Raw genomic sequence first — 14,430 nt, 5'->3', positions numbered from 1 at the left:
ATGTTTACTCTTACTTTACAAACACATATGGAAACAGACAGAAGGCAGTGTAACACTGCAGATTACTCAAACACTTACTCCTCAATTGAGAAGGGAAAAGACATTAATAAAACCTTTTAAAAAACACTGAAATGGTCCTCTAATTCCCTATATAGTGCACTACTTTAGACCAGAGCCCTATTCCCTATATAGTGCACTACTTTAGACCAGAGCCCTATTCCCTATATAGTGCACTACTTTAGACCAGAGCCCTATTCCCTATATAGTGCACTACTTTAGACCAGAGCCCTATTCCCTATATAGTGCACTACTTTAGACCAGAGCCCTATTCCCTATATAGTGCACTACTTTAGACCAGGGCCCTATTCCCTATATAGTGCACTACTTTAGACCAGAGCCCTATTCCCTATATAGTGCACTACTTTAGACCAGAGCCCTATTCCCTACATAGTGCACTACTTTAGACCAGGGCCCTATTCCCTATATAGTGCACTACTTTAGACCAGAGCCCTATTCCCTATATAGTGCACTACTTTAGACCAGAGCCCTATTCCCTATATAGTGCACTACTTTAGACCAGGTCCCTATTCCCTATATAGTGCACTACTTTAGACCAGAGCCCTATTCCCTATATAGTGCACTACTTTAGACCAGAGCCCTATTCCCTATGTAGTGCACTACTTTAGACCAGAGACCTATTCCCTATATAGTGCACTACTTTAGACCAGAGCCCTATTCCCTATGTAGTGCACTACTTTAGACCAGAGCCCTATTCCCTATATAGTGCACTACTTTAGACCAGTGACCTTCAGGCCCTGGGAAAAAAAGCTATGCTGCACTTAAGTGAACAGAGGGCCATTTAGGATACAGACATCATCGTTGCGGTTTAGCAAAGCATAAGACATGAAAATGGGAAGCTATTCTTAGGTACAGGATGAGCCACGTGTCCAGTTTATTTGTTGTTAAAAAAAAAAATGATGTCAATAGATGCACAAAATAAATCATTTTTTGTTGATTAACAAACAACGTTTGTAAGCAAATGGCAGTTCTGGGGATGTCTTTAGCCTACAGAAAATAATATGAGAGGCCAAATAACATAGCAAGAGGATATTGCCTCAACAGTAGACAGGTTCTAGAAGGGTACTTGTAGTTCCAAAGGTTTGTTCCGAGGATTCCAAGGGTTGCCAGTGGCACTGGATAAGGGCATCATACAGTTCCTCACTGTGTTCCATAAACTTCCTGTTGGCTTCCACCACATCCAGCTCTGGGTTAGGATCTACAATAGAGGGAAAGGTTGCCACAGTGATTATACAGGTGGGATCTGAACCCCAGTCTCTCTAACGGGGAAACCAATGCCGTTAACCATTAGATCTAGGAGGAAATTCCCCCTTGGGCCAAGGGAGACAAATGATTCTGAAGTTGCAGGCAGGTCTACCTCATCACAAAAGCACGAGTCCGCTAAATGACATATACTGTTAAATCCTCTGAACATGCAGAATATCAATCCATCTTCATTATGAACCACCTAAAATTCCTCAAGAATCTTTTAGCTCATCGTCCACACTAGTCTGGTGAAAAACAAGTAGGGGAAAAAACAACAACAAAAAACACCAACCTTCCAGACCATCATCTTCAAAAGCTTCATTTTCCTGAAATGAGTTTCATAAAATGACGGTGTATATTGAAAAGTCATAACTACATGAAGGATACAACAAGGCATGAAGGTGTTGATGTTGCATGTCTAACAACAAAGTGAGGTTGAGCTACGTAAACACATCACCAGTAAAAGGGATGCCAGGCAGCAAATCTTACCTGTGCAGGATTCTGTGTGTAATCATACTGGTTGTAGTTGTAGCCGCCATAGTTGCCCCCATTCTGGTCGTAGCCCCAAGAGCCCCATCCACTACCGTACGGCTGTTGATTGTGCTGATTGTATTGGTTCTGGTTGTGTCTGTAGCCTCCTCCGTGGGACCCCCATCCCCTGTTGTCTGATTGATTATGCCGAGTTCTAAAAAGGAGAGGGAGACACAGCAGCAAGATTTGTGACCTGTTGCCACAAGCAAAGGGCAACCAGTGAAGAACAAACACCACTGTAAATACAACCCATATTTATGGTTATTTATTTTCCTTTTTGTACTTTTAACTATTTGCGCATAATGACATTTGTAATGTCTTTATACTTTTGTGAGTGTAATGTTTACTGTTCATTTTTATTGTTTATTATCTACTTCACTTGCTTTGGCAATGTTAACATGTGTTTCCCATGACAATAAAGCCCTTAAATTGAATTGAGAGAGAGAGCACATTATGGGTAACCCGAAGGAATTGGACAATGATTAAACCCACATCTTTGAGTTAAAAAAATAAGATATTCTACTCAGGTCTTCTTGAGAGCTTTGCAAAAGACTGATGAGGGGAATAGACAAACAATACGTTGGATATACAGACACAGCTTAGCGGCAGGGTAGCCTAGTGGTTAGAGTGTAGAGGCGGCAGGGCAGCCTAGTGGTTAGAGTGTAGAGGCGGCAGGGCAGCCTAGTGGTTAGAGTGTAGAGGCGGCAGGGCAGCCTAGTGGTTAGAGTGTAGAGGCGGCAGGGCAGCCTAGTGGTTAGAGTGTAGAGGCGGCAGGGTAGCCTAGTGGTTAGAGTGTAGAGGCGGCAGGGTAGCCTAGCGGTTAGAGTGTACAGGCGGCAGCGTAGCCTAGTGGTTAGAGTGAAGAGGCGGCAGGGTAGCCTAGTGGTTAGAGTGTAGAGGCGGCAGGGTAGCCTAGTGGTTAGAGTGTAGAGGCGACAGGGTAGCCTAGTGGTTAGAGTGTAGAGGCGGCAGGGTAGCCTAGTGGTTAGAGTGTAGAGGCGGCAGGGTAGCCTAGTGGTTAGAGCGTTGGACTAGTAACCGGAAGGTTGCAAGTTCAAACCCCCGAGCTGACAAGGTACAAATCTGTCGTTCTGCCCCTGAACAGGCAGTTAACCCACTGTTCCTAGGCTGTCATTGAAAATAAGGATTTGTTCTTAACTGACTTGCCTAGTTAAATAAAGGTCAAATAAAAATACACTATATACACAAGTATGTGGACACCCCTTCAAATGAGTGGATTCTTCTATTTCAGCCACACCCGTTGTTGACAGGTGTATAAAATCTCCATAGACGAACATTGGTAGTAAAATGACCTTACTGAAGAGCTCAGTGACTTTCAACGTGGCACCATCATAGGATGCCACCTTTCCAACAAGTCAGTTTGTCAGACTTCTGCCCTGCTAGAGCTGCCCCGGTCAACTGTAAGGGCTGTTATTGTGAAGTGGAAATGTCTAGGAGCAACAAAGGCTCAGCATCGAAGTGTTGCAAAACTCACTCAAGTTCCAAACTGCCTCTGGATAAACTTCAGCAAAATAACTCGTTCGTTGGGAACTTCATGAAAATGGGTTTCCATGGCAGAGCAGCCACACACAAACCTAAGATCACCATGTGCAAATGCCAAGCGTCGGCTGGAGTGATGTAAAGCTCACCAACATTGGACTCTGGAGCAGTGGAAACGCGTTCTCTGGAGTGATGAATCACGCTTCACCACCTGGCAGTCCAACAGACGAATCTGGGTTTGGCAGATGCCAGGAGAACACATAGTGCCAACAGTAAAGTTCTGTAGAGGAGGAATTATGGTCTGGGTCTGTTTTTCATGGTCCGGGCCCCTTAGTTCTAGTGAATGGAATATTAACGCTACAGCATACAATGATTCTAGATGATTCTGTGCTTCGAACTTTGTGGCAACAGTTTGGGGAAGACCCTTTCCTGTTTCAGCATGACAATGCCCCTGTGCACAAAGTGAGGTCCATACAGAAATGGTTTCTCGAGATCAGTGTGGAAGAACTTGATTGGTCTGCACAGAGCCCTGACCTCAACCCCATCGAGCACCTTTTGAGATGTAATTGGAACACCGACTGCTGGCCAGGCCTAATCGCCCAACATCAGTGCCCGACCTTACTAATGCTCTTGTGGCTGAATGGAAGCAAGTCCCCGCAGCAATGTTCCAACATCTAGTAGAAAGCCTTTCCCAGAAGAGTGGAGGCTGTTATAGCAGCAACGAAGGGACCGACTCCATATTAATACTCATGATTTTGGAATGAGATGTTTTGACGAGCAGGTGTCTTATGGTCATGTAAAGGTGGTTTGGAAAACGAATGGGTTATGCTACAACCCTGGTTTTACAAATGAAGAAGGCAAGTTCTTACTACGCTACGGAATATAAACCATGTCTGGAGACAACTTCTAGGATTTTAACACAGTAAGAACTGAAGTATAACTCACTTGTTAGCAGCTAAGCTCAGTCGTAGGGGCTTGCTCCCGAGCCCCACCGCTCCCTGACACTCCTCCAGGGCCAGCTTCTGAAGCCTCTGGTCTGGGAACTGGACAAACCCACAACCCCTGGAAACAAGAGAAACATTCAAACAAAGTAAGTAAATAACTAGAGAGCTTCAGCTGTGAAGACTTTTTTTTTGGTACTTCTAGTGGAAGAAGTTTCGACATGTAATTTTTTTATTATTTTTTAATCACATAAATCCAGATGTATGGAAACGCAGCATAGTGATTATAACATCCTGCTGGACTCACTTGGAGTTCCCCGTGCCATCCAGCACCACCTTCCCCCCACGACAGGAAGGGTAGCGGTTGTAAAAGAACTCGTAGATCATCCCGTCATCCACTTCAGGTGTGAGATCCCCAACAAACAGAGAATAGAGTGGACTGTAGCAGAGAGAAATGGGGGGAGGGGAGTTCTGCCGTTAATTTACAATGCTTCTATAAGGCATCTCATGACATACAGTTTGACTTACAATCGAGCTTGTTGATATACCCGCTTTCTCCTTGCTTCCCAAAAGTGGCCCGGTTTAACTTGAATCTTCGAGGCTGTTAAGTACAAAAAGGCTTCCTTTAAAAATGATAATTTACAATATGCATTAACCTATACAAACGCCACAATGTGGCTAATGGCATAGAGATCTTCTGTTTGGCTCAAGTCACCAAAAGGGAGCATTTATAAACTGCTACAATGTAGGTCTGCATCCCATTGGGCACTGGTCAAAAGTAGTGAACTATATAGGGGATAGGGTGCCATAGGGCTCTGGTCAAAAGTAGTGAACTATATAGGGGATAGGGTGCCATTCGGCTCTGGTCAAAAGTAGTGAACTATATAGGGGATAGGGTGCCATAGGGCTCTGGTCAAGAGTAGTGAACTATATAGGGGATAGGGTGCCATTCGGCTCTGGTCAAAAGTAGTGAACTATATAGGGGATAGGGTGCCATAGGGCTCTGGTCAAAAGTAGTGAACTATATAGGAGATAGGGTGCCATTCGGCATGCTTCCTAGAATCCATAACATCCAAGTAGCCTTGTTAAAACGATATATTTACCGGTGTGGCTCCTGGTAGTGCTTTTCCATTGACTTTACGAAGACACCTCTCAGCTGTGGCTTCATCCGTCAGCTCCACGAAGCAGTAGCCTGCTGCACCCCTACTGAAGAGCAACACAGAGAAGGCATAACGGTCCAATGTTGCATTCAAAAGGATGGCTTCTTTTAGCTGTGTATTGGGTATAGCTATAGCCTGGGTACCAGTCGGGTTTGTGCCATCATGCCACTCCTTGTAGGGAGGTCAAACCTTCGGCCTGCTGCACAGACCCGATGGACGCTCTAGTCTAGAGTGCCTGGTTAAATTATGGTTAGGAGCATTTTTTATTTATTTTTTACTCTTAAAGTACGAAGAATTAGATGTAATTGTTGTAAAAAATGTGTGAGTGTGTTAATTTAAATTACGTTATAGTACGCTAATTTCCCTACGGCGGACAGAACATGTAACTACATCACACAGACTAACGTTTTCACTACACAAGAATTACAGGATATACAAATCATTTTTACCTCAGATCGGTGATCATAGTTCATAGTGATCACAATCTCACAAAATCGATTGGTACTAAAGCAAAGATATTGATCTGTTTATTTTGATCAGTGTTTTTTTTTCTCCCATACTCAATCCAGTCCGTAGTGGAACTTAAGCCTTGTTCATATTACCCATAAAACACTCAGTTACACACAAATGTCATTACCATCACAAAGTAAAACAGGAATGGTACTCACTTAAAAGGAATGAGTCATTGTTTACAAATCACTAGCAATCCCATAAACCCATTGTCAAAAACCACATCTTCTCATCTACTTCTGTAGTTTGGTAACTTCCCGTTCTTTGACAGACAGACAGACCAGTCTGAAGAAGTATGCCACGCTAGTCTCGCAACGGGAGCCTTCAATCGCAACGGGAGCCTTCAATCGCAACGGGAGCCTTCAATCGCAACGGGAGCCTTCAATCGCAACGGGAGCCTTCAATCGCAACGGAGCACTTATGGTAAGTGTAAGTGATGCTTTAGACATTTTTTACGGGGGGGGTCTGCTCCTATAAAAAAAAGTCTCTGGTCTCACATGAATTAATGGATTTGAGAGTTAAACTATAATTTAAAAGAAACCCAACCCCTGCCTCTATTTAGAAACCGATTGGAGGTGGTTATTCGTTTACATTATCCAGTTAAAACAAATGTTTGCGTTTCCTTCTCCGTATTGGCCAACTACCAAAAAGAATCTTCCTGGAAATAGACCTTGATAAATGGCTATTACAGGTCGTCATCTATTAACAGATAGATGTAGTATTACAGGTCGTCATCTATAAACAGATAGATGTAGTATTACAGGTCGTTATCTATAAACAGATAGATGTAGTATTACAGGTCGTTATCTATAAACAGATAGATGTAGTATTACAGGTCGTTATCTATAAACAGATAGATGTAGTATTACAGGTCATCTATAAACAGATAGATGTAGTATTACAGGTCGTCATCTATTAACAGATAGATGTAGTATTACAGGTCATCTATAAACAGATAGATGTAGTATTACAGGTCGTCATCTATTAACAGATAGATGTAGTATTACAGGTCGTCATCTATAAACAGATAGATGTAGTATTACAGGTCGTCATCTATAAACAGATAGATGTAGTATTACAGGTCGTCATCTATTAACAGATAGATGTAGTATTACAGGTCGTCATCTATAAACAGATAGATGTAGTATTACAGGTCGTCATCTATAAACAGATAGATGTAGTATTACAGGTCGTCATCTATAAACAGATAGATGTAGTATTACAGGTCGTCATCTATAAACAGATAGATGTAGTATTACAGGTCGTCATCTATAAACAGATAGATGTAGTATTACAGGTCGTCATCTATAAACAGATAGATGTAGTATTACAGGTCGTCATCTATAAACAGATAGATGTAGTATACCCAAGTACATTACATTTAGTTCATTTAGCAGAAGCTCTTATCCAGAGAGTCTTACAGCCGACATATAATCAGGGTTAAGTGCCTTGCTTGAGCACAGAAAGATTTTTTAACCTAGTCGGCTCTGGGATTTGAACCAGAGACCTTTCTGGTTACTGGGCCAATGCTCTTAACTGCTAGAAGAGCACAAACAGTACATGATGCTGCTGTTATTGTCCCGGTTCCATTGACTGTAAGGTAATATCGTTGTGAGTGAATCATTTGCAGGCGCTATTGATTACAGTAGAACAAGCTAATTGATTCCGGTCTTGAGTGACCACTTCGTAAATACTGGTGTGGTGTGCAGTTTAGAAGGTACTAGTTTAGCAAAATACAAGTAATCTGAACAAAAGTGTGACGTCTGTAGGGAGGAATTTATGTATTGGTCTTCAAAATATCACAATTTATTTCAGCATATTGAATATAAATTTGTACAGCTAAACCGGTGTTTTGACACTCCGCCATATATCAAAAAGCCATGACAACAGGAAGCAGCTAAATTATCATTTTCAATGTATATTTAGCAATATAAACTGTACTTTAAATATTTTTCAACGGGAATCTACTTTATCAGGGGAAAAAAATTACTGAATGAGCCCAAAACTTGCTATCGACTATATCAGTGAAAATGTTTAAATAGGTTAGTCCTGGCTAATTACGCCTTGTCATGTCAACAGATGTGTGGCTATTTATTGTAGCTAACGTTACCGGATCTACACTTTCAGGTCAAACGCACAGACGTTACCGGATCTACACTTTCAGGTCAAACGGCCTAACGTTTCCAGATCTACACTTTCAGGTCAAACGCACAGACGTTAGGCGGAAAACCACTCACCCAGTCATCTTGTTGCGTATAATCCGTACACTCACCACCAACTCCCCCATGGTGCCGAAGGCTCGGGTTATGAACTTCTCGTCCATGTAGGGCTCCAACTACCAAAACAAACACAGTAAAACGTTATCATAACATGTTAATATTAACTACCACACGTCACCTGCAACTATTATAAAGACTGCGTTTAGCTACTTAATTAGGTGTCAAAATGCAGTACCATCTGCATCAAGTTAGCACTAATAAACCAAGTCAGTTAGCTAACCTAAAGTTCTGTATGTAGCCGCCTAACGTTCTGCATGTTTCCGCCTAACGTTCCGTATGTAGCCGCCTAACGTTCCGTATGCAGCCGCCTAACGTTCCGTATGTAGCCGCCTAACGTTCCGTATGTAGCCGCCTAACGTTCCGTATGTAGCCGCCTAACGTTCCGCATGTATCCGCCTAACGTTCCGCATGTATCCGCCTAACGTTCCGCATGTATCCGCCTAACGTTCCGCATGTAGCCGCCTAACGTTCCGTATGTAGCCGCCTAACGTTCTGTATGTAGCCGCCTAACGTTCTGTACGTAGCCGCCTAACGTTCTGTACGTAGCCGCCTAACGTTCTGTACGTTTGGACACTGTGTTAACAACCCTCCAGGCAAGCTTCAATGCCATACAACTCTCCTTCCGTGGCCTCCAATTGCTCTTAAATACAAGTAAAACTAAATGCATGCTCTTCAACCGATCGCTACCTGCACCTACCCGCCTGTCCAACATCACTACTCTGGACGGCTCTGACTTAGAATACGTGGACAACTACAAATACTTAGGTGTCTGGTTAGACTGTAAACTCTCCTTCCAGACCCATATCAAACATCTCCAATCCAAAGTTAAATCTAGAATTGGCTTCCTATTTCGCAACAAAGCATCCTTCACTCATGCTGCCAAACATACCCTTGTAAAACTGACCATCCTACCAATCCTCGACTTTGGCGATGTCATTTACAAAATAGCCTCAAATACCCTACTCAACAAATTGGATGCAGTCTATCACAGTGCAATCAGTTTTATCACCAAAGCCCCATATACTACCCACCATTGCGACCTGTACGCTCTCGTTGGCTGGCCCTCGCTTCATACTCGTCGCCAAACCCACTGGCTCCATGTCATCTACAAGACCCTGCTAGGTAAAGTCCCCCCTTATCTCAGCTCGCTGGTCACCATAGCATCTCCCACCTGTAGCACACGCTCCAGCAGGTATATCTCTCTAGTCACCCCCAAAACCAATTCTTTCTTTGGCCGCCTCTCCTTCCAGTTCTCTGCTGCCAATGACTGGAACGAACTACAAAAATCTCTGAAACTGGAAACACTTATCTCCCTCACTAGCTTTAAGCACCAACTGTCAGAGCAGCTCACAGATTACTGCACCTGTACATAGCCCACCTATAATTTAGCCCAAACAACTACCTCTTTCCCAACTGTATTTAATTTTTATTTATTTATTTATTTTGCTGCTTTGCACCCCATTATTTTTTATTTCTACTTTGCACATTCTTCCATTGCAAAACTACCATTCCAGTATTTTACTTGCTATATTGTACTTACTTTGCCATCATGGCCTTTTTTGCCTTTACCTCCCTTCTCACCTCATTTGCTCACATTGTATATAGACTTGTTTATACTGCATTATTGACTGTATGTTTGTTTTTACTCCATGTGTAACTCTGTGTCGTTTTATCTGTCGAACTGCTTTGCTTTATCTTGGCCAGGTCGCAATTGTAAATGAGAACTTGTTCTCAACTTGCCTACCTGGTTAAATAAAGGTAAAATAAAAAATAAAAAAAAATAAACGTAGCCACCTAACGTTCCGTATGTAGCCGCCTAACGTTCTGCATGTAACCGCCTAACGTTCTGTATGTAGCCGCCTAACGTTCTGTATGTAGCCGCCTAACGTTCTGTATGTAGCCGCCTAACGTTCTGTATGTAGCCGCTAACGTTCTGCATGTAGCCGCTAACGTTCTGTATGTAGCCGCCTAACGTTCTGTATGTAGCCGCTAACGTTCTGCATGTAGCCGCTAACGTTCTGCATGTAGCCGCTAACGTTCTGCATGTAGCCGCTAACGTTCTGCATGTAGCCGCTAACGTTCTGCATGTAGCCGCTAACGTTCTGCATGTAGCCGCTAACGTTCTGCATGTAGCCGCTAACGTTCTGCATGTAGCCGCTAACGTTCTGTATGTAGCCGCCTAACGTTCTGTATGTAGCCGCCTAACGTTCTGCATGTAGCCGCTAACGTTCTGCATGTAGCCGCCTAACGTTCTGTATGTAGCCGCCTAACGTTCTGTATGTAGCCGCCTAACGTTCCGTATGTAGCCGCTAACGTTCTGCATGTAGCCGCTAACGTTCTGTATGTAGCCGCCTAACGTTCTGCATGTAGCCGCTAACGTTCTGTATGTAGCCGCCTAACGTTCTGCATGTAGCCGCCTAACGTTCTGTATGTAGCCACTAACGTTAGCTAGCTAGTTAGCTACCAAATAACGTCAGTATGCTGGCAAATACGCAGAAAGCATTACAAAATATATATCGACTGAAATGGTTCGATACTCACGTTTCCCATCCATAGTGTGCTCATGTTTTGGACCTGAATTTGTAAAAAAAAAAAAAAAGCTTTTCTTTACATACAAGTGAGCTGTGAACCCTTTAAATGACAACAAACCTCTTTGTACGCGTCGGAAGCGAGAGAAATTACGTTTCTGCGCATGCGCAAAACTCATCTCTAGCCTGGTCCCAGATCTGTTAGTTTATTTATAAAATTATCCATAAACCTCTTACGTGGAATCAAATAAGTAGGGAATAATGTGTCAGTTGACAGTTTAATTTACAGCAAGATCATTGCCTAGTTCTAGAACATTGGGGGGAAAATTTGCCCTTAAATCGTGACTCAGCACAATTACACATAAGGTTTATTGGGCAAAGGAGTGGGTTGTTAAGAACCGCGACGACCGGTCTGAACATTAACATGGATCGCATGCAATATGATTTTGGAAGCTTAAGGACCTTATCTTTCATATCAGCGAGAAATAATTGTCAAAAAACTAAAGGTTGAATTGATACTTTTACACGATTAGGGTTCTTACTGGCCGTGTTACAGATTGAAGACAGAGTGGACTACCTGTGCTAATTAGCTATCTGCGTCTCCGAACACCTGTGTGTAAACGGAAGACAGACGCCACAAACTTGTAACTGAAACTGTTGGCTGCAACCGGTTAAAAACAGCCTACAGTACGTGTGTATTTTGCATTTGTTGAAATTATTTTGAAGGGATTTGTTTCTAGAACCGTACCGCAATTGTGAATCGAGTCAGGTTTAGAGGAAGTATTTGGCTGTTTTGGCACCATAGCCAATTCGCCCTTTAAACAGAACATGTAAGGTGCTTGAACTAAGCCTAAGGAGTAATGTTAAGCTCATGTATTCCAGTATTGGGCTAGGGATAGGTAGGATGGCCTATTCGAGTATATTCATGATTCATGATGAAATAGCACAGTTAGATCTTACATAGTTCACTATAGTGTTGTTTGCTTTATTCCATCTGATTGGATATAAGTATAATCATGTCAAATTACTGTAGCAAGCTACTGATCCTGTCATACCCCTGAACCACTCAGTAAAATGTCCTTGCCAGTGGCAGTACTTGGATATTTTTATTCAATAGTCATGTCTATGATCTTTTAGCGCACCTACTGGGAATATGGCCTTTCTGGTAAACCAATCAAGATCGAGTTTCATAGTAAACAGCCCACCACTTACAAAATGTTTTTTTTTTTAAAAGTCTACAACTAACCTCAGTCAGTTGATATACTGGCCAGGGTCTTCGAGGCTATCCTGGGTTCCAGTCTCTTTGTGCTATCATGCCAACTCCATGTCACTCATTGATTTGTCATGACAAGGAATGGCACGATGGCACAAACACATCTGGGACCAGGCTACATCACAGCCCAGTTACATGTATTAAGGTCATATGGGAACATTCAGGGTTTTGAATACCAACAAAGGAATGGTGACAGAGGGAAAAGAAAAAAAATCATTCACAAAAACAACCATATTCCAAAATGCATTAATATTCTGAGAACAATGGAGGCTGCTGAGGGGGGAGGTAGTACCATTATCCGCATTACCCTCATTACAACAAGCCCGTCCTCCCGAAGGTGCTACCAACCTCCAGTGTCTGAGATAAATATTCAAAACATAAGCCCAAGATTCTTTCCAATCCCCATATAAGCAAAAATATTCACCATGCAAATCATACACATTTAAAATGTGGTTGTTGACTCACAAAAGATCATTAAATTCTCATCCAGATAAAAAAGAAATACATGACTGCGTGATCTTTACATTTAGTATAGACTCTGCAAATAAGTGCTCAGCATACAATCTCATTGTAAAATATACAGTATATATATATATATATAATTAATTTCAAGGATATGTTCATGGAAACACAACAGTAGACAAGCTTGAGTTGGTCCTCCCTCCTTAGTAGTTACCACTGCCTAGCTAGAAGAAATATTAGTTCTAGTATATTAACTAATACATTCTAAGTTCTTTAAAATGTTGTAGTAAATCACTGGCAGATTTTTAGAATACAATAATACAAGGACCAATGGACTTGTACTGATGTTGTAAAATATTTTACACCCCGTGACCTCTACACACACACACATATATATATAGAATAAGTGCTCAACACTGCATATACAAGATGGAAATAATCCAAACAGGAAGGTAGACACACAAAGGCATTGCAACAAACTGTCCACAAAACAGATCTATTGAAGAGAGGAAAATCCTGAAACCCATTAAGAGGAGAAATCATATTCACGATAACAAGGAATAGTTGTCCACTCCCTCAAATCATGGAGGGGGCCAAGCTTGTAAGGCAGGTCTAAAGTGTGGTTTTAAATTAAATTCTTTTTCTGGAGCATAACGATCCCTAAATACTGTGAGAAGTAAACTAGAAAACAATGACAAGTCAAGGTTATGACAGAACTATGGTATAGTGACTACCCTAATTACCAACAATGAATGAACAACATCTCCCACCGCTCAGATCACATACCATGTGCAACTTATTTCATGTTCACCCAAAATGCAACAAAAATCAGATGGTAAGCTAAGCAAGAATCCTTTTACTTAAAAATAAATTCATAAATATTTAGCATGATTCATGTTTATAAGTAGGAATACATTCTCCCCGACCCCACATCATTCGTCTCTAGGAGAACTAGCTAGTTTAGACACACACACACACACACGTGTGTTCTTTAAACTAGTAGTATAGCAAAGGCGTATTACATTCAAGAGAACAACCAAAACATGTTATTATTCCAAACATAGTACCCCCCAGTCATTATAGTGCCAACCGTTTCTTTAAAAATACATTGCATTTGAATTACAGTAAAACAGAAAAGTTAAACCAAAGAAACCATTCATTAATGTATAACAAGAATATTGAATATCGGCTTATTAAAAAGTTGCTTTCATGAAAAATGAAGAATTACGCTGCAATTCACTAAAGTGCCATCAAAACGTTTTCTGGAGAGACCTCTGTAATAGCCATTACCGTGTGGTGCCTTCAAAGTGGTTAAACCATCACCAAGGTTGACCGACTGTACACCAGCCTTGTCCAACAGAGAAATTAAACATCATAAAAAAAAGGTCAGTACACACCATGATCTAAGGAATGTGGGATAGGAAGGAAGTGAAGGAGGACAGACTGATGGGAGACTGTAGAGTTCAGAGCGGCTTCAGTAGGTATGCTGCCTGATAAACAGGAGTTCTGGGTCAGAGGAGAAACCCCTATAGAAACCATAGGGTTATGTCCCAAATGGTACCCTATTCCAGTGCACTATTTAGGGAATAGGGTGCCATTTGGGACGCATACTAGGAGGATAGTGTGGAGAGCAGGTCAGTACAGTGTCCGAGCCTCAAGCAGCCAGGAGGAAGAAGAGTTGGATGAAGAGGTATTAGGAGTCCGCTGGGCCGAGCTGTTTTCCACACACACACGTTCAGTCCATCTTCTCTTTCTGCACCAGTTTGGGGGCGTCCACAAAGTCACGGCCGTTGAAGACGATGACAGCAGCGGTGACGGCGGCAGCAGTGCCCCAGAACAACACATAGGCCAGGGTCTCAGTCCACGTGTCACCTGGGAAAGAGAGAGGGACACCACTCGTCAGAGAAGGGACAAATATCAAGG

At 42.2% G+C, this 14,430-nt stretch overlaps 2 protein-coding genes across 4 annotated transcripts in view; both read right to left on the bottom strand.

Moving 5' to 3' along the window:
- Positions 1-918: 918 nt before the first annotated feature.
- Positions 919-10,934, bottom strand: LOC109907135 (tRNA selenocysteine 1-associated protein 1). Of its 3 annotated transcripts, none has more exons than XM_020504910.2 (9): positions 10,786-10,934; positions 8,203-8,300; positions 5,399-5,501; positions 4,844-4,896; positions 4,603-4,734; positions 4,300-4,416; positions 1,813-2,008; positions 1,616-1,649; positions 919-1,276 (listed from the first exon to the last, which is right to left on the bottom strand). In XM_020504910.2, exons 1-9 carry the CDS (start codon positions 10,807-10,809, stop codon positions 1,116-1,118), a joined length of 918 nt encoding a protein of 305 aa, XP_020360499.1. In that variant the 5' UTR covers positions 10,810-10,934; the 3' UTR covers positions 919-1,115. The 3 variants fall into 3 exon arrangements, with proteins under 3 accessions (XP_020360499.1, XP_020360500.1, XP_020360501.1); XM_020504911.2 differs by having other exon boundaries at positions 921-1,276; positions 5,399-5,498; positions 10,786-10,919; XM_020504912.2 differs by lacking the exon at positions 10,786-10,934 and adding an exon at positions 8,465-8,756 and having other exon boundaries at positions 921-1,276.
- A 797-nt stretch (positions 10,935-11,731) lies between these two features.
- The window catches only part of LOC109907134 (phosphatidylinositide phosphatase SAC1-A), a 30,152-nt gene continuing 27,453 nt past the window's right edge, over positions 11,732-14,430 (bottom strand). Inside the window, exon 20 of the mRNA XM_031795054.1 lies at positions 11,732-14,379. Coding sequence (XP_031650914.1) covers positions 14,243-14,379 — 137 coding nt within the window. The 3' untranslated portion in view covers positions 11,732-14,242. The remainder of the gene's footprint in view (positions 14,380-14,430) is intronic.

Source organism: Oncorhynchus kisutch, linkage group LG17 (genome assembly GCF_002021735.2).
Source record: "Oncorhynchus kisutch isolate 150728-3 linkage group LG17, Okis_V2, whole genome shotgun sequence".
NCBI classification, from domain to species: Eukaryota; Metazoa; Chordata; class Actinopteri; order Salmoniformes; family Salmonidae; genus Oncorhynchus; species Oncorhynchus kisutch.
Note: the sequence above shows the minus strand (reverse complement) of the source record. Positions and strands in the feature narration are given on the sequence as shown.

What these genes read in the sequence shown, in the direction of transcription:
- LOC109907135 (XM_020504910.2), bottom strand. Translation starts at nt 10,809, where the DNA reads ATGAGCACACTATGGATGGGAAAC. An exon ending in CACTACCAGGAGCCACACCG is followed by an intron (nt 4,897 to 5,398) that starts GTAAATATATCG and finishes TGTACTTAACAG; the next exon opens with CCTCGAAGATTCAAGTTAAA. An exon ending in GATGGCACGGGGAACTCCAA is followed by an intron (nt 4,417 to 4,602) that starts GTGAGTCCAGCA and finishes TCTTGTTTCCAG; the next exon opens with GGGTTGTGGGTTTGTCCAGT.